At 45.3% G+C, this 20,928-nt stretch overlaps 1 protein-coding gene across 1 annotated transcript; it reads right to left on the minus strand.

The window, feature by feature from the left end:
* Nucleotides 1-9,271: 9,271 nt before the first annotated feature.
* On the minus strand, nt 9,272-10,974 carry LOC124684141 (beta-1,2-xylosyltransferase XYXT1-like). Its single transcript, XM_047218528.1, has 3 exons — nt 10,863-10,974; nt 10,641-10,694; nt 9,272-10,536 (listed from the first exon to the last, which is right to left on the minus strand). The coding sequence occupies exons 1-3, from the start codon at nt 10,972-10,974 to the stop codon at nt 9,272-9,274; spliced, it is 1,431 nt and encodes a 476-aa protein (XP_047074484.1).
* Nucleotides 10,975-20,928: the final 9,954 nt, after the last annotated feature.

The raw sequence follows: 20,928 nt of genomic DNA on the forward strand, positions 1-20,928 counted from the left end.
ATATAAAAAGTATTTGTTAACAAGGTTGATCAAGTCTTGCCACCAAATAAATTTTACATAGCATAAGAAGAAATAAACCTCAAATCAATCATGTTACCTTAAATTGTATTAATATGGATCCAATCATAAGAGTTTGATATTCTTCTTTAGGCTCATATATAGGACAATCAATAGTTCCAACTTTGATAGTTCTCACATTAGAAATAGTATTAACTCCACATGCTTTTTCAATTCTCTTGGGGAAATAGACGGTGTGCTCCTTATTATCAACATTGAAAGTAACCTTTCCTTTATTGCAATCAATAACAGCACATGCAGTATTAAGAAAGGGTCTCCCAAGAATAATGGACATATTATCATCTTCAGGCATTTCCAACACAACAAAATCAGTTAATATCAAGCAGTTATTAGTAACTTGAACAGGAACATCCTCACATATACCAACATGAATAGCAGTAGATTTATCAGCCATTTGCAGAGATATATCAGTAGGTATCAACTTATCTAAGTAAAGTCTCTTATAAAGAGAAAAAGGCATAACACTAACACCGGCTCCCAAATCACATAGAGCAGTTTTAACATAATTATTCTTAATAGAACAAGGAATAGTCGGTATACCTGGTCGCCAAGCTTCTTTGGAACCTTACCGTTAAAAGAGTAATTAGCAAGCATAGTGGAAATCTCCTCATTAGGAATTTTCCTTTTGTTAGTAACAATATCTTTCATATACTTTGAATAAGGAGGCAATTTAATAGCATCAGTAAAAGGGATTTGCAAGAATAAAGGTTTCATCCAATCACAAAATTTTTTATAGTGTTCTTCTTCCTTTGATTTTAGTTTCTTAGCAGGAAAAGGCATTTGCTTTTGAACCCAAGGTTCTCTTTCATTACCATGTTTCTCAGCAATAAAATCTTCTTTAGTGTACTTTTTATTTTTAGCATGCTTTTCAAGTTCTTCTTCAACCTCTTCTTTATCAGGAGTATCATTCTTATCATTATCTTTATCATTATCATGTTCATTACCACTTTCAGTTTCAGCATCAGAAATAGAAATACTATTAGGATCATTAACATGTTCAGAGGATTCTACAACATTCTTATGTTTCTTTTTCTTTTTCTTAGATGGAGCACTAGTTTTAGTTCGTTGAGAATCTTGTTCAACTATTTTGGGATGTCCCTCAGGATATAGGGGATCCCGAGTAGAAACACCACCTCTAGTTGTTACTTCATAAGCATGTTTTTCTTTAGAATTATTTCCCAACAAGTCATTTTGCACTTTAGTGAGTTGATCAATTTGAGTTTGAACCATATGAAAATGTTTAACAAGCATCTTAACATCATTGGAGGTTCTCTCCACAATATCATGCAATTCACTAATAGCTTGAGAATTTTCCATTAGATGATTCTCTACTCTCATATTAAAATTTTCCTGCTTAACAATATAATTATCAAACTCATCTAAGCATTGCGCAGGAGGTTTTGAATACGGAATATCTTCTCTAGTAAAGCGTTGAAGGGAGTTTACCTCAATCATGGGTGAAGGGGGAATTATCTCACATATATCTTCTATGGGAGGAAGATTCTTCACATCTTCAGATTTAATACCTTTCTCCTTGAGAGGCTTCTTGGCTTCCCTCATATCTTCATCATTCAATTTAATTAAACCCCTCTTCTTCAATATTGGCGTTGGAGTTGGTTCAGGCGTAGTCCAATCATCATGATTCCGGCCTATTTTAGCCAATAATTCTTCGACGTCGTCCGGAGTTCTTTTCCGAAAACACAACCAGCACAACTATCCAGGTATGCCCTAGACTCAATGGTTAGTCCACTATAAAATATATCAAGTAAATCATGCTTTTCCAAATCATGGTCAGGCCGAGCTCTAATAAGAGAGCAAAATCTCGCCCAAGCCTCAGGCAATTTCTCTCCATCTTCCTGGTCAAAATTATAAATTCTCTGCAAAGCAACATGTTGAGCAATCGCAGGAAAGTATTTACGGAAGAAAACATCAAGCAATTCTTTTGGATTTTTAATAGAATTAGGTGGAAAACTATTATACCAAGTTTTAGCGTCATCCTTTAATGAGAATGGAAAGATTTTAGCAACAAAGTAAGTACGCTTCTTAACATCATCAGAAAACAAGCTACTCGCAGTAGATAACTCAATCATGTGTTCAACAACACTTTCTTTTTCGAGTACCACAAAAGGGTGTTTTCTCAACAATAGCTATATGAGATAGATCAAGAGAAAAATCATAATCTTTATCCTTAATGTTTATAGGAGATGTGGCGAATTTAGGATCGAGGAGACAGTTTATATCTAACGGCATGTTCTGCAAGCAACTTTTTAATTTTTCTTGCATCGGTAGTAGCATTGCATTTTTCAATAAAATCATCATTAAGCTCCACATAATCTTCATCGGGATCATCACTAGAATAATCAAGTTCGGGTGAATTAACAGGTGTAGTAGCATCGGGAGTTTCAAGCATTTTCAATTTGTCTAGACCTAGCAATTGTAGCATCTAGAAAAGTTCCCAATGAACCACTATCATCAAGCACAGCAGAAGCATCATCAATATTATAAGAGTTCTCAGATTCAGCAGAAGTACCAGCAAGTGAAGCTTGTGGCGGTGAAACAAGTTTATCAATCACAGATGGTGAATCAAGAGCAGCAGAGGTACTCAGAGTTGTACCTTTCCTTGTAGTGGATGGTAATATGGCGACCTTAGTATCGCGAGGTTTACCCATGATGGAGAATTTGCAGCGAACAATATCAATCCAAGTGAACTTCCAAATAAAGCTATGCTCCCCGGCAATCGCGCCGTAAAATAGTCTTGATGACCCACAAGTATAGGGGATCGCAACGGTCTTCGCGGGAAGTAAAACCCAATTTATTGATTCGACACAAGGGAAGACAAAGAATACTTGAAAGCCTTAACAACGGAGTTGTCAATTCAGCTGCACTGGAAACAGACTTGCTCGCAAGAGTTTATCGAGTAGTAACAGTTTTATAGCAAGTAGCGATAGCGAAATAACAGCAGCAGAGTAACAAAGACAGCAGTAGTGATTATAGTAAACAACAGGATTAAAATACTGTAGGCACAGAGATGGATGAACGGGCGTTGCATGGATGAGAGAAACTCATGTAACAATCAAGCAGGGGCATTTGAAGATAATAATAAAACGGTATCCAAGTACTAATCAATCAATAGGCATGTGTTCCAATTATAGTCGTACGTGCTCGCAATGAGAAACTTGCACAACATCTTTTGTCCTACCAGCCGGTGGCAGCCGGGACTCTAGGGAAACTACTGGATATTAAGGTACTCCTTTTAATAGAGTACCGGAGCAAAGCATTAACACTCCATGAACACATGTGATCCTCACATCACTACCATCCCCTCCGGTTGTCCCGATTTCTGTCACTTCGGGGCCATTGGTTCCGGACAGCGACATGTGTATACAACTTGCAGGTAAGATCATAAACAACGAATATCTTCATGAATCAATAACATGTTCAGATCTGAGATCATGGCACTCGGGCACTAGTGACAAGCATTAAGCATAACAAGTTGCAACAATATCATAAAAGTAACATCTACTGGATACTAGGCACCATGCCCTAACAATCTTATGACTATTACATGACCAATCTCATCCAATCCCTACCATCCCCTTCAGCCTACAGCGGGGGAATTACTCACACATGGATGGGGGAAACATGGCTGGTCGATGGAGAGGCGTCGGTGGTGATGATGGCGATAATCTCCTCCAATTTCCCCGTCTCGGCGGAGTGCCAGAACGGAGACTTCTGGCTCCCGAGACGGAGTTTCGCGATGTGGCGGCGTTCTGGAGGGTTTCTGGCGACTTCGACTTCTCTCCGTGCGTTTTTAGGTCGAGGCCGATAAGTAGTCCGAAGGAGGGCGTCGGAGGCCGGCCGAGGGGGCCACACCATAGGGCCGAGCGGGCCCCCCTAGGCCGTGCCGCCTTATGGTGTGGGGCCCTCGGGCCTCCACTTGATTTGTCCTTCTGGTTCCGTCAGTATTCTGGGAAAATAGGGCCTTCTGCATAAATTCCGAGGTTTTTCCCGAAAGTTGGATTTCCGCACAAAAACGAGACACTGGAATAGTTCTGCTGAAAACAGCGTTAGTCCGTGTTAGTTGCATCCAAAATACACAAATTAGAGGCAAAACAATAGCAAAAGTGTTCGGGAAAGTAGATACGTTTTGGACGTATCAATAACCCACGGCGTTTGCAAACACTCCCCGATATAGTGAAGTTTTGTTGGCTGGCGCCCGTGGTTTTTTCCCCTTCTGCGTTTACCTTTATCGTTCTTCGTTATTTATTTGTCGCTTCTATAACATGCCCTCCGCTGCCTGTCGCATCGATAGCAACTGGAAAAGGAGGCTCTGGTGGTGGTGGCCACCTCCGAGTGCAGCAAAGGCGAACCAAGCACAGTCGCAGTCGGCTCTAGCTTTTCCAAGAGAGCCTCGGGGACGAGCTCGACGGAAACAACGCTTGAATGCGGGGGCGGCACCGGAACATCTACCAATGCAGCATACTGAAGCTGGAGGCTCATGCATGTAGGCAACTTCAGCTGCATCTCAGCACCAGGCATGGGGTAGCAGCCCGTTGGAGCCATCGGAGGCCCGACATGGGTCGAGAGCGATGACGGCGGCGACATGCCGGAGGAAATGGCGGAGACGGAGCATTGACGGACGCCAGAACAGGAGAGCCTGCCATCCTAGGCTTGGGGAGGGGCGGGCGTGAGGCCTTGACCCCTCCATTCTCCTTCTGAAACCTGCCGGCCGGGGGCTACAGCTTGGCTTTCCCAGGCACGAGTGAAAGGATCGTATGCCGCACCTAGAGGGGGGTGAATAGGTGCTAACTAATTTTTAGTTCTTTTTCAATTTAGGTTTGACACAAAGGTAAATTCTCTAGATATGCAACTATGTGAATTTACCTATATGACAATGTTAACAACTAAGCAAGATATAGCTACGGAATATATAGGAGATAGAATAGGATAGAGGTAACCGAGAGTGGAGCACGCGGAGACACGGAGATGATTCCCGTAGTTCCCTTTGCTTTGCAAGAAGGTACGTCTACGTTTGGAGGAGTGTGGTTGCTACGAAAGTCAAACCAACAGCCACGAAGGCTTCACTCAGATCTCCTGTGAGCAACACCACGAAGGCCTAGCCCACTTCCACTAAGGGATTTCCTCGAGGCGGAAACCGGGCCTTTACAAAGTTCTTGGGGCACACATCCACAACCAAATTGGAGGCTCCCAAATCTGTAACAACATAAGAATCAACAATAATACATCAACAACAAACAACTAGGGATCCAAAGAGGAACACTAGCAAGAGGACCCTCAAGCAAATGAGGGTGAAATGTAAATCGCTTCGGTGAGGATGTAGATCGGTGTCTTCTCCTTCGAATCTCCAAAGATCAAGAGCTTTGGTTGGGTGAGAGAGGAGATCTTGCAAATCTTGAGTTCTTGAGGTGGCTCTAATGGTGGTGAGGCTTGGCGGAATTTCTTCAATGATTGAGCAAGGAGGAAGGTAGGAGAAGGGGGGTATAAATACCCCCTCTCAAAATCCAGCCGTTGGTGACTTTCGAGGGCCGGATAATCCGGCCTAAGTTGGGGCCGGATAATACGGCCCCCCAAAAAATCCGGCCCTGGAGAAAAACCGGCCAAATGTCCGGCCAAAAATCCGGCCTCATGCCAGGGAAGTACTGAGCCACATCGCCTCTAGTCCTTAGCCAAATTTTGGGGGCCGGATATTTGCAAATATCCGGCCCGGATTATCCGGTCCAAAATGTCCGGCCTGGGGAATTTCCGGTCAAAAATCTGGCCAAATGTCCGGGGCAGTACTGAGCCGAAATGTCTTGAGTCCTTAGACAAAATTTGGTGGCCGGATATTTTGCAAATATCCGGCCCGGATTATCCGGCCTGGTGATCCTGTTACAGGTTCCTTTTGACTCGTTTTTTCACACAAGTCACTCATATACATGTATCTATATAATCCCTGCACCACTTCATCAAACATTAGTGTATCACATACATTGACATCAATCACATAAAACATATTACGAGAGATGTTCTTTCAACGAGGAAAGCGACAACTATGCTTTTTCAACAACAAAAAACCCAAAAGGAAAGCGAAAGTAGCCCGAGCCCATAGCACAATAAATCTGGCAACTTTTTGTTTTCGTTCTCGCAAACTCTATCATGGCAAAAAGGGTGTGTCTAATTCTGAGTCAACTCAAATCAAATGGTTTGGATAAGTTTCTTAGTTACATATGTTTGCAATTGAAAAAAACTCATTTGAAATTTAACTAGCAACTTGGGGGAGGGGGATCTCTTCTCCCCGGCAGTGCCGACGCGGGGATCACAATTCTGGAATTCCATTCAAAAGATAAAATGGTATTTCAAATTGGGGGCGAAACACCAGGTTCGCGATGGTAGGAGGACTTACTTCTGGTTGGACTGGTGGACGGGGACTCGCCCGCTGCGCCTCAGCTTCCCGCGTTTGTTCGATTGTTGTGACAACCCCTTTGCGACGGTGGCAGGGGTAAGGGATGCCAAGGGATGGCATGTGAGATTCTGAAGAACCTTTGGTCTTGCTGAGGCGGTGGAATGGGACAATCTCTGTAGGATCTTTGACCTTCACCCATTCAACCCTGGCAATGATAAGGTGACGTGGGGGTTAGAGAATTCAGGGGAATTCACTACCAAGTCCATGTATTACCGACTGTCCTTGGGAGCAGCGGTCACGCACTTCTCCGACATCTGGAAGATCAGGGTTTCGCAAAAGATCAAGATCTTCCTCTGGCAATTGCTACGGGGGGGGGGGCTTGCCGGCCGGAGAGCAACTGGTGAAGCATCGAGGCCCCTTGGACGGCTTTTGCAGCCTCTGCGGGGAATGGGAGGATTGCAGACACATATTCTTTGATTTCCCTTTGGCTAAGTTTATGTGGGCAGGAGTGAGGGAACTCCTCAATTGCGACTGGAACCCGACAGGGGCTGGACAGTTCATGAGTTTGGTTCAGGGTTTGTTGGGGGCCCTCCGTAGGCTAGTCTGGTTTACCTTTGCTGCTCAATGTTGGGTACTCTGCAATATTAGGAATCAACTAGCTATAGAGGGGAAGTTGATCAACAACCCTGCTGACGCAGTGTTTCAAATGTCAATGCATATGCAGAGATGGACGATTCTGGTCAGACCGAAGGACAGGGCGCTTCTGGACGTGGCTAGAGACGACATTCAGAGATTCTACGTGCGGTCAAGGGACGGAAGGTGATGGCGTCATGGGAAGCTCCGAGTCATCTACCTTGATCGGTGTATCGCTTTAGTTTGGACTTATTTGAGTAATTGTATGAGAATTGATGTTATGGTTCTTCGTAGTTCTTGTGCTGGTGGGTTAGGACCCGTTGTAAGAACCTTGTTGTGTTGGTTGACTTTATATATATAAAGCTGGGCGATGGCCTTACCTTTAAAATTTAACTAGCAACTTCTATGTGCGTGAATCGCGATGCAATTGGACGGTGTAAGGCTGGTCATAGTGCATAGTATCATATTGTAGTATCATGCATATGATACTTGTCTATGATACTATCACTATAATGGGTTGTATTATAGAGTAGTATCATAATCTTCAAAATTTATTGTTTTGTAGAATCTCAATACAAAATGTGTGTACAAGATCTATTTAGCATTAACTTTTCTCGTAATGTACGTTATGATATAGTATCCACCTATGTTACTCTAATCTTGTCTCTCCTCATTAATTAGATTCCACATTAGCATTTTGTGGGCCTAAGATGCATGATACTACCTAACAGACAATAAATTTTAACCTAACCATCGCCTACCTCGCGACGGAAGTTATTGGCGGTGCAGTTCCCGCAGCGACGCTGCGACGTTGCAGTTCCCGCAGCGACGCAGCGACGCGTCCCGTCGTGCCTAGCTCTGCGTGCCGGTGTTAATGCGCGCCACCGCTCCCCCGCCTCCCTCCGGCCTATAAAAGGGCCGCCTCTCATCGTCCCTCTCACACACAAACCCTAAGGCCTCTCTCCCAAACCCTAGCCGCCACCATCTCAACAAGACTCGACGCTATGTCCGGTAGAGGCGGAGGCCGACCTCGCGGCCGTGGTCGTGGTCGTGGTTGTGGCCGCGGCAGAGCTGAACGCTCGCCGTCGCCTTCCACGCCGCCGGCTTCATCGTCGTCGGAGATGGACGTGGAGCCGGACGTGCGGTTCGAGTTCGTCCTCGTCCGCAAGGGCGACCCGCGCGGCATCCAGAGGCTGCCGGACTCCTTCGCCGACTACGTCGCCGGCGACGATCGCCCGCGCACGATGCATCTGCGGGAGGCTGCGTGCGGCTACTACCGGTGGATCGTCGACGTGATCTACGACGCGCGCGGCAAGATGTACCTCAACATCGGCTGGGAGAAGTTCGCGCGGCACCACAACCTCCAAGCCGGCTTCATCCTCCTGTTCTCCTACTTCGGCAACAGGGACATGAGCGTCAAGGTCTTCGACGAGACGTGGTGCCGCCAGGACTACCAGGGCGACAGCACCGACGAGGAGGACGACTGAGTGTTCTTTCTTCGCAGCAAACACGTGCACGGAGGTTTCTGGATGTTCGCCTCATCGGTAGAACCAACAAGGGCACCATCCTCCCGCTGGATTTTCCAGTTTAGGTGACTGGGTGTGCCCTCGAGTGTTCTTTCTTAGCAGCGAACATAGGAAACCTTCGATGCACGGCCTAGTTAGGTTTAGTTTCTTTGCAAAATTTTATATTTGTGTCCACGACGGTTCAAACTATGTATTAGTTTGTGGAAAACCATGTGCCTAACTGTGTTTTCGTGTAAACCACGCTCCAAATTATGTATTAGTTTGTGGAAATTGAAATAAAAAAAATCAAAAAAAGTATTTTAAATGTTTGGGGGCGGCGTTTGGGGGACGCGGCTGGGGAGCGACGTCCCCCAAAGGCGGCACGAACAAAACACGTCCCCCAAACGCTCAATCCGGCGCGGTTTGGGGAACGGTCTGGGGGACGCGACTGGAGATGCTCTAAGATACTAGCACTATGGCCAGCCTAGTAGAACTACCAAATCCATTTTGAAAAAGAAACAAAGAAAGAAAAAAAGGTTGTTCTATATGTCTGTGTAATGTACTTGTCGTCGACACCAGTGCACGCTTCGGTCGCCGTCGTTGTCACGGCCGGCCGGCGCCGGTTATTATGTCAGTGTCACAGGTTTCACGGTCACCGGAGGAGCTCGAGCGCCTTCTGGAGGACGGGCCTGAACCTGGAGATGTCGAGCCGGACGTCCTGCTTGCCGAGGTAGATCTCATCGACGAGCGACCAGCTCTGCTTGTGTATGGGGCCCGGGTCCATGAACACCGGGTGGTCTCTCGGGTACAGCTCCGACAGCGTGCTCTCCTCCGCCGTGATGTTGTACTGCAGGTACCTCATGTTCATGTCCCTCGGCGGCACCCCGTACTCGTCCATGGCCAGCTCCTCCATCTGCCCGAGCGGCACCACCTGCACAACCACCGCGTTCATCGGCAGAAACACCAGGTTCGTCAGCCCGGAACCGTGCACCGCCAGCATTGCGTCGACTGCGTTCACCGTCGCCGACGCATCAGCCATCCGAGCCTGCCCGCTATCGTCCACGACCGCCTCGTCGTCTTGTTTCTTGGGCGGCGTCATCAGGTCCGACGTCGTCACCTCGAAACCGACCTTCTCCGCGGCGGCCACGATCTCCTCCAGGTTCATGAACCGCCGCTTTGACCGCCGGGTGATGATCAGCAGCCGCGGCCGCCTCCTCTCCTCGTCGTCCTCCTCCGTCCGGATGGCATGCTCACGGGGCAGTGAATACCGCCACATGAGGAACCGCTTGAAGTCCACCATGGACACGTTGTTGGGCGAGCGGCGAGGGTCGATGCTCAGGTCCTTGTGACTCTTTAGCCCGACGGTCACCCGCCGATAACAGTGCACCCGTGTGTCGCCGTCGAGGTCCACCGCCTCGTGCCGCGTCAGCCCGTCCACGATCTCGCCGTACTTGCCGAACCACCACGCCTGCTTCTGCGTCACCAGCAGCTGCACCTCGCGCCCCAGGTGGCGCGTCGTGATGAATAGAGGGATGATGTTGTCGTTGAAGTCGTGGTAGTAGTTGCCGCAGTACCCGCCGTTGGAGTAGAGCACGGCGGGCACGTCCTCGTGCATCACGTCGCACGCCAGAGCCTCGTCGGCGGATGCGAGCCGCACAGTGAACTCCCTGATGCCGTTCATGATGCGTGACTCCCCCTTGCGCGTGTACGGCTTCATTTTCCAGCTCGTAGCGTTGGCGGCGACCCACGTCGAGTTGGGGCCGAAGACGTCCCGGGCGGTGGCGCCGCGGCGAGGGGACACGACAAACACCTCCGACGTGCTGCCCCGGATGCGGATGGCACCGGCTATCTCGCAGAAGTCGGACCTTGTGCTGTTGAAGTCGCAGTTCACGTGTGGCTCCGGGATGAACTCCTCCTCTGCATTGCACAAATTCACATCAGAAATGATGTTTATTTTCCTGTATTACGGAACAAATCAATCACATTGTATAAGCTTGATTGCCTGTTGATAATATACATACCTGCTCGATTGAAGAAACTCCTGCTACCCATCAAGAATGATGGAAAAGGCTTGCCTGAACATTAAAATCTCAGGGTCAAATCTACATTTACATTACAAGAATCGATGGGCATTGCCATGCTACTGATGTGTTCACCCATGTCAAACATCATAAGTTCATAACCATTTCTCTGACAAAACAATTCAATGCAATGCCATGCGAGAAAAGAATTTGGGTACATACCTATCATCACGTACATAACCCCAGCGATGAGCAGAAGCAGGGGAAGGTTGCATGAAGGAGCTCCCCTGCTTTTCTTCAAGCTCTTGCTCCTCACAGCCACAGGCACCTTCATCTCTGCAGCTTTCAACCTCACAAAAACAGAGCTAGCTCCTATGCGACACTACTAATATCCACCATGGACTGAACGAGCTCTCAAGACTGCTCATAATGGATAATATCATATAGTACTATCATGTACTACCTCTGTACCGTTTTAATTGACGCCGTACGTACCTGTTTGCTTCTCAAAAGTGCACCACTCTGCGTCAATTGAAGAGGAACGGAGGGAGTATATGCTACTTGTGTATTATACTATCTTCATAATGCATGATATCATTGACTAGCGTCATAGTCTAATTATATTTATCGATTTGCAAATCTCAATACAAAACTTTGTACATGGTCTATGTAACGTTAATTTTTTCTCATAATGTACTGTACGATAGGGTATCCACCTGTGTTTTTTTAATCCTCTCTTCTCCTCAATTAGCTGCCATGTTAGCATTTTCATGAGATAAGGGTGCATGATGTACTAGATAAAATACTAACACTATGGCTGCCTTGTAAAGGAAATCAAAATAGATACAATAATGAGGGGTAGATAGGAAAATATGCACAGCTATGCCGGCAGCATAATAATGTCAGTATTTGCTAAGATCGAAACTTTGCATGTTTATTGATTTTAAAGAACATTACATATGAGCCAAAAGACCATCTCACCTAAAAATGTCTACTCTCACTTAAATGTTCGCTCCCACTGTGCTCCCCTATGGTTGCACCATCTTTGTGACTACTCTGCTCTACCACTATCAGATGAAAGATCTGCAAAAGTAAAATTAAAACGGAAGAAGCTTACCCTATTTAATAATAAATAACGGTTTGGCTGACTCTTAGGTAACTGAAAATTAGGTTGGAGCTCATTCAACGTAAGAACCGTTTGATTTGATTTGCAATTCGTGTGTCTATGAGTTGCAAACCTTGCAAGTGAGTTGCAACCAATACTTTTCAGTTGCAAATATGGTTGCAACTAAGTTCTTTCAGTTGTAAATAAAGTTTTCGACGAGTTGTAAATTAAAAAATAGTCCACAATAAAACATTAGCCATGTAGTACAAAATCGTGAGAATGATATTAGTTAACTGAGAATTAAACTAATTCTCAATCGAATAAGAATTAGCCACACCAAATCATGGCATAGCAGCTGAAATTAGGATTATGGAAAGAACCTTCGTCAGTATTACAAATCCGTTCCTTGGTATCTATTATTATTTTTTCTTCGGACGTCTTCAACAAAAATATGAAATTATGAAGTGGAAGAAAAAAATGTACGAAGATCTATTTATTCATTTACATTATAATCGGTAGAGACGGTTCATATATCTATACAACATACTAATTGCTCCTCCATACATACGGTATTGATTAAACAAACATGGTGCATGGGGTTCTCGGAAAGAACCAAACATGGGGCATCGATCAAGCCGGCGCCAACCTAGGTCTCGCCTCGCCAACTGACAGCAGAATTTTTAAATCGTGGTGCACATGTCTCTGATAATATGTATCATATGGTTGACTACAAAACCTTTCAAAATAGTACTTACCCTTTTGACTAGCATCTCGTGTCAGACTGTCAGTTTGATTCGGCATGATTCGGTCGCCATTTGTGAGTTGCCACCCATCTTACCTTGCAACCTGGATCGCTTTGCACCACGTGCATTGATTCTTGCAAGCATCAGTTACTGCGATTGATTGTCTCCTCTGATGTTTTGTTTGAAGCTGAACGTCCCAGGAGTATTGGAGCATATATCGTAGACCTAGCTCACAATGTTTTGTTTGAAGCTAAACGTTCGAGGAGTACTAGCAGAGCAATATCGTGGACCTGGCTTGGTACGGGGAACAGGACGACCCGAGATCATTTGTGCATCCTAATGAGTGCAGAATACACTTATTTGTATCCTCGTTTAAGACTAGTCACAATGAAGAGTATCATATACTCACCATGATAATGAGATTATCTCTATACACGTGCCACTAATCAATAATTGCATAGATGTGTAAATCTATTTTGTTATTTATTTCCTATGCAGATATGGGCATATCATTGATGAAATGTGAGAAAAGCTGGGAATAATTACGAGATGAAAGATATGGGCAAATCATTGATGAAATGTGAGCAAAGCAAGGAATAATTACGAGATGAAAGTTGTCCCAAGTCAACCATCCTTTGAAACCAATCAACAACATGCTGTATTTACGCAGTAGGTAACAAGGTGCCTTGTCTTATTGTGTCACGAGCCTTTGACTTATCGGAGGATTTAGAGGATGATGAAAATATAATGGACGAAAATTTTATTCACTCCTCACCGGTAGTAAACAAGTTAAAGCGTAAGAAAAAGAAAAGTCTTATGATAAGGCTAAGGTGCGCAAAAGTAACCGAATTCAAAATAAAACTCAAAAAGTCTGAATGGATTCTTTGAGGGGTATGACTTGGAATAGTAAGGGTTTTAAAGATCCGGGTAAACACCTTTTTTGTGAAGGAATCGATTATGGAGTATAAGCTAGATTTCATTGCTCTTCTTGAAACTGGGAGATCCGGTTTTCTTGTTCCTTTTCTTAGAGACCTCTCTTGTGAAAAGGATTTCAATTGGTTCTGTCTCCCTCCTCATGGTAATTACGGGGGAATATCTTGTGGGCATTAATGCAAATACTCTAAAATAAACAATGTAGCAAATGGTGATTTTTGTGTCAAGTTATCTTTGAAATCAAAATGTGACGGGTTTGAGTGGGTTTTGGTTCCAGTGTATGGCGCTGTCTGAAATAGTGTATTTGTGTGAAGCGGAACCTTTACCTATGCTTCTAGCTGGGGATTTTAATATTCTTAGGAAACCGGAAGAGAAGAGTAATGCTAATTTTAATCCTCATTGGCCTTTTATTTTCAATGCCATTATTGAGAGTTTATTTGCGAGAGATTGCTTTGTCGGGGCGTCAATATACTTGGGCTAGTCGCCGGGAGTCTCCTACTTATGAAAAGTTGGATCGTTTTTTGGCTAGTGTCGAATGGGAACAAAATTTTCCGTTAGTGTCGGTGAGGGCTCTATCTCGCTCGGGTTCTGATCATACACCTCTTCTTATTGATTCGGGAAATCATGCTCATTTGGGGAATAAGTCTCGTTTTTCTTTTGAGTTGTATTGGTTTCATCAAAAGGGGTTTTATGATATGGTGGCAGCTGAATGGGCTGCAAGTCCCATTGGGGTCTCACCAATTGATACCGCGAGAAAAAGATAAGACATCTGCGTAGATATCTAAAGGGTTGGGCCAAAAACTTAAGTGAGAAATATAAATTAGAGAAAGAACGGTTACTAAATATTATTGATTTTCTAGATGTCAAAGCAGAGACTTCTCCTTTATCTAATGTTGAGAGGGAGGAGTTAAATTAGGCTAATGATAAACTAAATAACGTGATGATGAAACATAATGGGCTCAGAGGGCTAAGGTTAAATTTGTGCAGGAAGGAGGTAACAATACAAAATATTTTCATCTTATTGCTAATGGGAAACACAGGAAAAATAAAAAAATTCAACTAGAGCAAGAAGAGGGCACTATTGTGGGGATGAAAACATTAAAGTCTATATTACTGAGTATTATAAAAAAACTGTTTGGGGAGCCGCATCAGAGTTTGGTTATGATGATGGAGGATAGGATTAATGATATTCCAATTATCTGTGGCTGAAAATGATCTATTAGTCAAGGACTACTCTATAGAGGAAGTGCATGACGCAATTTCTCAAATGGAACGAAACAAATCTCCGGGACCAGATGACATAGGCATCCCAAATGGGCCTGCCAAAGATAGTACCCGGGGTTTAACGAAGGCCCATTACCCGAAGAATAAGAAGGTTCGAGAGCCCAAGATATATTACGGAAAATAGAATTGTAATAGGAAGTGTTGTTTGTAAATCTAGCGGGATGAGTTAGAAACCGTCCCGGACTCTGTAACTTGTACAAAACGAAACCCTCGGCTCCACCTCTTATATAAAGGGGGAGTCGAGGGACGAGGAGATCATCGAATCATTGTCTGCAAACCCTAGTTTTCATAATCGTCGAGTACTTTTCGGCTGAAACCTTCGAGATCTACTTGCCCTCTACTTCTAACCAAACCCTAGCCTACAATCCATAGGCATTGACAAGTTAATCCCTTGTCAATTGGCGCCGTCTGTGGGAATTAGAGGCATAAGGATCTGATCTCGATGGCACGTTCAAGATCTTCGACATCGTCAACCGGAAGCAACACTATGGATCGAGGTAAACAGATCGCTGCTGGTCTTGTTGATTTTGTTCCTCACCCACCCTCCCGTTTGGATGCATATGCGTATCTGGCGGAGCCCTTGGAGATGACGTTCGGAAGGTTGCACTTTCGCGTCAAGACAATCCATAGGCATTGACAAGTTAATCCCTTGTCGTTCCTCTTCCTTTTCCTTTGTGGGGAAACAGCGGGAGGAGGAGATTGGACTGACGTAGTGTCCTCGGAAGATCCCGCAGATTTTCGAGAATCCACGGGATCATTGACAAAGGACGGAGCTTCTTGATTGTCGTCAGTAACAATGCCCATTTCTTCGACTTCTCCATCCTCAGGAAGAGGAGGAAGGGAAGCCATAGTAGGATGATTCTGCAGGAAAATAGCGGCAAAGGGAAAAATAGAGGAATATCAATACAATGAGATGCGAGAGAAAATTCAGAACAAAATAAAAATTCGAGAAGGCAAAATACCTCGGGGAGTGGATTGGTGGAGCTGTATGGCTCCACGCGACAAGAAGGAAGGAATAGGATCCTTCTTGCTCAGCGAGGTGATTCTTCGAATAAGCTTCTCCAAGTCCTTCACGGAAAGATCACTTGGAGAGCCTATTGGCGTCATTGGCACCGAGAATACGTCCAAAGGGGATTTTTGCGAGCTCTGAAGAGGCTGCACTCTAATCCTAAGAAAATAGGCGAGTGATTTGGACACCGAGATAACTCTTTGCCTCGAGTATTTTGGAGCTGATGAATACGAGACATAAGAGCTTCGTCGCCTTCTTCTCTTCTTCGGAAGCTTCAGGCGTCCCGGGAGTAGCGGCGTTGAATTTTTGCGTTTTCGTCGAAAGGAACTATGTTGTGTTCCACGGAATTGGCACTTTCTTCGTGTATATAGAGCCACCTTTTGCGCCATCCTTGGACAGAGTCAGGAAATTTGACGTCGAAATAATCGACATCGGTTCGGACACAGATAACTACACCACCTATGTTATAGGTGGCGTTGTGAGCGCCATTGCGGCGAAGGCAGAAAATGCGCTTCCAAAGAGCCCAATTAGGAGCGACTCCAAGAAAGCATTCGCAAAGCGTGATAAAAATAGAAATGTGAAGGATGGAATTGGGGGTCAGCTGGTGCAGCTGAATCCCATAGAAAAGAGAAGACCGCGGAGGAAATCATGGATTGGGGTAGAAAGGCCGCGGATGAGATGATCAACGAAACTAACCCGGTACTCCATTGGAGGCTTGGGGTAGCTTTCTTCGCTGGGAAAACGGATGGCGTCTTCTTTCTTCATCAGGCCAAGCCTCTTCAGCACATTGACATCTTGATTGGAGATTTTGGATCTCTCCCACTCAAGATCCTCAGCGGCCATCTTGGATTCCGGAGTGCTGTGGCGGGTGAGTCGCGTACGCGGTGGCATCCACGGCACTAGAAAAGCGGTGTTCGTGCGTGCGGAAGATCGAGAAGAGTTGGGCGCAGGGGAGTTTTTGCGAGAGGGGAGCAGATGTGCGGCGCAAGCGAAGGAGTGGACGGAGGTTGAAGAAAGGTTTATATAGGCTTCGGGAGAAGTAATGAACCGTCGGATGAAGAAATCGTGTGGTGAAAAGAGATCCAGTAGATATGAGGGTAAAAGGGTATTTTTACGGAGATGGAATGGAACAGGCGTTACCGAACGTGCGCCAGGAAAAGCGGAGGACGTGTGTCCCCCACTTGCACGACATGTCAACGTGATGGGAACAATGGACCCACAAGGCAGAAAAATCTCGACCATTAATAGAGCTGAAGAGAATTTGACAAAGGACAATATGTCGACAAGAAAATAAAAGGAGAATGGCGACAGGATAAGTTATTTGCATACTTCGGGAGCCTTTGGTCAGAAACAAGTTTTTGCCCAAATGCACGGGGGCTACTTCGATAAAAGTAAAGTTTCGACTATGGCAAATATAGAAATTGTGGGAGCCTACAACCAAGCACAAGTTCTTGGCTGTAGCCTCGGGGGCTACTCCCATCGGGAGCGCTGTTCGCGCACCCGATAGATAAAAAAAAGAAGAGAAAGAATATCGGGAGATAATGGCAATATAGTGACAAGGTGGACTAAAATGTTGAGCCTACAACCAAGCACAAGTTCTTGGCTGTAGCCTCGGGGGCTACTCCCATCGGGAACGCTGTTCGCGTGCCCGATGAAATATAAAAAGAAAAAGAAAGAAAGATAGAAAAGCAAGAGAGTATATTTCGAGTTATAATTAACTCTACATATACTCCCATCGGGGGATTAATATAAGTCATATTTGACTCGATAAAATGTGCCATTCCAACAGCCGGAAAAGCACTCGACAATATATTCTCAGAACGCCAAAGTTGCGATCAATTTCTGAATGCCGCAAATTTGCGAAGGTAAGACCCCAGATCCATTCTGCTGGGCGTGGCATCGCCGAAGACTGCGCTCTGCTACTTTTATCCGTATCAACAGATACGAAGAAAAATCCTAACGGACGCGTTAGGTACTCGATAAATTTGACTGGGACTCGACGGAATGGTAAGACCTTAAGCGGCACCTGTCGAAGTTTGCACCGGTATCCCGAGATCATGTCCGGGGACGTGATCTTGAAGTAGGTTTTTGCGGATTGCCACTAGAGCGAGTTAACTAGTACACTGATCCGTCGGATGAACTAGCCCCAACTACCAATATCCCTGTACAATATAGAAATTTATATAAAGAAATATAGAAAAGTTTAAATTGTTGAATAAGAATAAGCAGTGGAGATTTTCCCTGATTCTACGATTCAAGCAAAATCTCGGGGGCTACTGACATAGGCATCCCAAATGGGCCTGCCAAAGATAGTACCCGGGGTTTAACGAAGGCCCACTACCCGAAGAATAAGAAGGTTCGAGAGCCCAAGATATATTACGGAAAATAGAATTGTAATAGGAAGTGTTGTTTGTAAATCTAGCGGGATGAGTTAGAAACCGTCCCGGACTCGTAACTTGTACAAAACGAAACCCTCGGCTCCACCTCTTATATAAAGGGGGAGTCGAGGGACGAGGAGATCATCGAATCATTGTCACGCAAACCCTAGTTTTCATAATCGTCGAGTACTTTTCGGCTGAAACCTTCGAGATCTACTTGCCCTCTACTTCTAACCAAACCCTAGCCTACAATCCATAGGCATTGACAAGTTAATCCCTTGTCACCAGATGGGTTTCCAGCGGAATTCTGTCAAACTTTTTGGGAAGTAATAAAATATGATTTAATGGAGTTGTTTACTTCCTTCCAAAGAGGTGAATTACCTCTGTACAAGTTAAACTTTGCTGTCATTACTTTGCTTCCAAAAAAAGTGAATGCAACTCAAACTCAGCAATACAGACTGTCTACTCAATGTGAGTTTCAATTTTTTTACTAAAATTGCCACAATTCGTCTCTCCGATATATCTCATAAAGTAATCAAACCTACTCAAACTGCGTTCATGCCAGGCAGACATATTTTAGAAGGAGTAGTAGTGCTTCATGAATCTATCCATGAGTTGCATACAAAGAAGTTAGATGGTGTTCTTTTCAAAATTGACTTTGAAAAGGCATATGATAAAGTTAAATGGCCATTCTTGCAACAAGTGTTACGCATGAAAGGGTTTGATGAAGTTTGGTGTGTCTGAATTTAACATTATGTGTAGGGCGGGAGTGGGGGAATTAGAGTAAACGATGATATTGGCCATAATTTCCAAATTAGGAAAGGATTGAGACAAGGCGATCTTTTATCCCCTATTCTTTTTAATATCGTTGCGGATATGTTAGCTATTCTTATTGCACGGGCTAAGGAGGTGGGTCAAATTGGAGGCCTTCTACCTGTTATCGCCAGAATTTGACCGCATTGGAGTGGGGCCGAGATGAAGATGGGCTTGGAAGATTTATATCTAAGAGGAGTTTCTGAATCGGCCTTGGGGCTAGAATTTGGGCTAGCGTGCCCGTGTATCTGTAAATAATAGTAGTGTACGTGTCGGTTAGGATTAAGAAACAGAGTCTAGCTCGTACACGGTTGGGTTTATGCCCACGTTAAACAATCTACGGACTATAAATATGTATCTAGGGTTATTGAGAAAGGAGGACAATCACGTTCACAACAAACACAAACCAGGCGCATCGCCACCCCTTGTTTCGAGGGTTTCTTCCGGGTAAGCATCATGCTGCCTAGATCGCATCTTGCGATCTAGGCAGTATACGTTTATTCGTTACCTTGTGTTACTCGTGCTGAAGCGTTGTTATGGCGAGTAGCAATATTTATCATAGATGTTTTGGGGCTTGCATTGATGCTTTTCTTATGCATATTTTCTTAGCAATGCCGTCCTTTGACATCTAGCTGCCCTTACACCTAGGTGTAAGGGCAGCACCTTGCTTGTCCGTTACTTAGTAGATCTGATCTGTTATAGTTGCTCCTTGTTCCAAGGATTAGTTTAATATCTGCATGATTAGGCCTTATCTTTGAGGGCTGGACGATCCGGTAGTGCGTGAGGTGTTGTTTCACCGTTCCTATAAGGGATGTTCGGGAATTGACTTAACGTTGGTTTTTAGGCCTCTTTTAGGGATAGTTTTCATCATCTTTCGTATACTGCTAGGCCCAACTACGCGTAGGATGTTCCGATTATGCGGTGAAAACCCTAAACTGTCGTAGATTGGTTTAGCTTTGTTTTGATCAAGCGGGATCCCCATGTCGGCGTAAATCCAACGTGAACCATGGGGCGATCGGCTCTTTGAGCCGATCCACGGGGCAACACGAGAGTCGATCGGGCTCGTATTTAATGTTTACGTGTCTACCATGCGGGAGACTAGTTGAAGCAATCCAACACCTTCCCGATCGGGTATAGGTCGGGTGGCACGCCCTTGCAACCCCCGGGACGTGTCTTGGAACTTTGCGGGACGGCGCGAGGCACCAGGGCCCACTTAGCAGTCTTGGGAGTCTCCCGGCTCTTCGTGTTGCTTAACCACTGCTCGCCGGTGGGTTTTGGCAGGCAACACATTCTGGCACGCCCGGTGGGACACTTTCTACAACAACCACGTCAACATCGGCAGCCAAGATGTCGGACGAACTGATCAAGTACGAGGATCTACCTACAGAGCATAAGAAGAAATACGATGAGCTCAAGGCCATCTTTGAAGCCGATCTCATCGGCTCTTTTGAGAAGACCCGTTCGCACGGCATCAGGTTCAAAGGATTCTCACCCGAAGGCGCGTTCGAGGGATTAGATCTGTCTCTCCCTTCGGAGGAACGTACCAGAGCCCTGCGCCAAGAAATTAACTATGTTGTGGCTCATTCTCTACATCGGCATTCTGAGAGCCTGGTGAATACACTTGAGCGAGTTGCGCTTCGTGTGGTGCAAGAAATCATGAAACATCAGTATTCTCCGTCAGGACCCGCTTTAGGGACTCATCAGGGAGAGATACCATTCCTCACCAGGCCACCACTGCCATTCGCGATGGCAGCTCCACAGCAACAAGGTTCACCGGCATACGTTGTCTACAAGGTTGGAGGTGATCCTGGCGACTACCAATTCTTGTATGAGCCGCCCAAGGAGATCCCACATGGATACGTGTGCACATACGTGCCGGACTTCAACAACTGGACGCACGCGATCCAAACTTCAACAGGAGGAATCTCCGGAGCAGGAGCTATTGTTACGACGGGAGGGATTGCTGGAGCAGCGGGTAGTTCGGGAACAGATGCTGAGAAACAAGCGTGGCTAACTAAATATG

Source organism: Lolium rigidum, chromosome 1, assembly GCF_022539505.1.
Source record: "Lolium rigidum isolate FL_2022 chromosome 1, APGP_CSIRO_Lrig_0.1, whole genome shotgun sequence".
Taxonomy (NCBI): Eukaryota; Viridiplantae; Streptophyta; class Magnoliopsida; order Poales; family Poaceae; genus Lolium; species Lolium rigidum.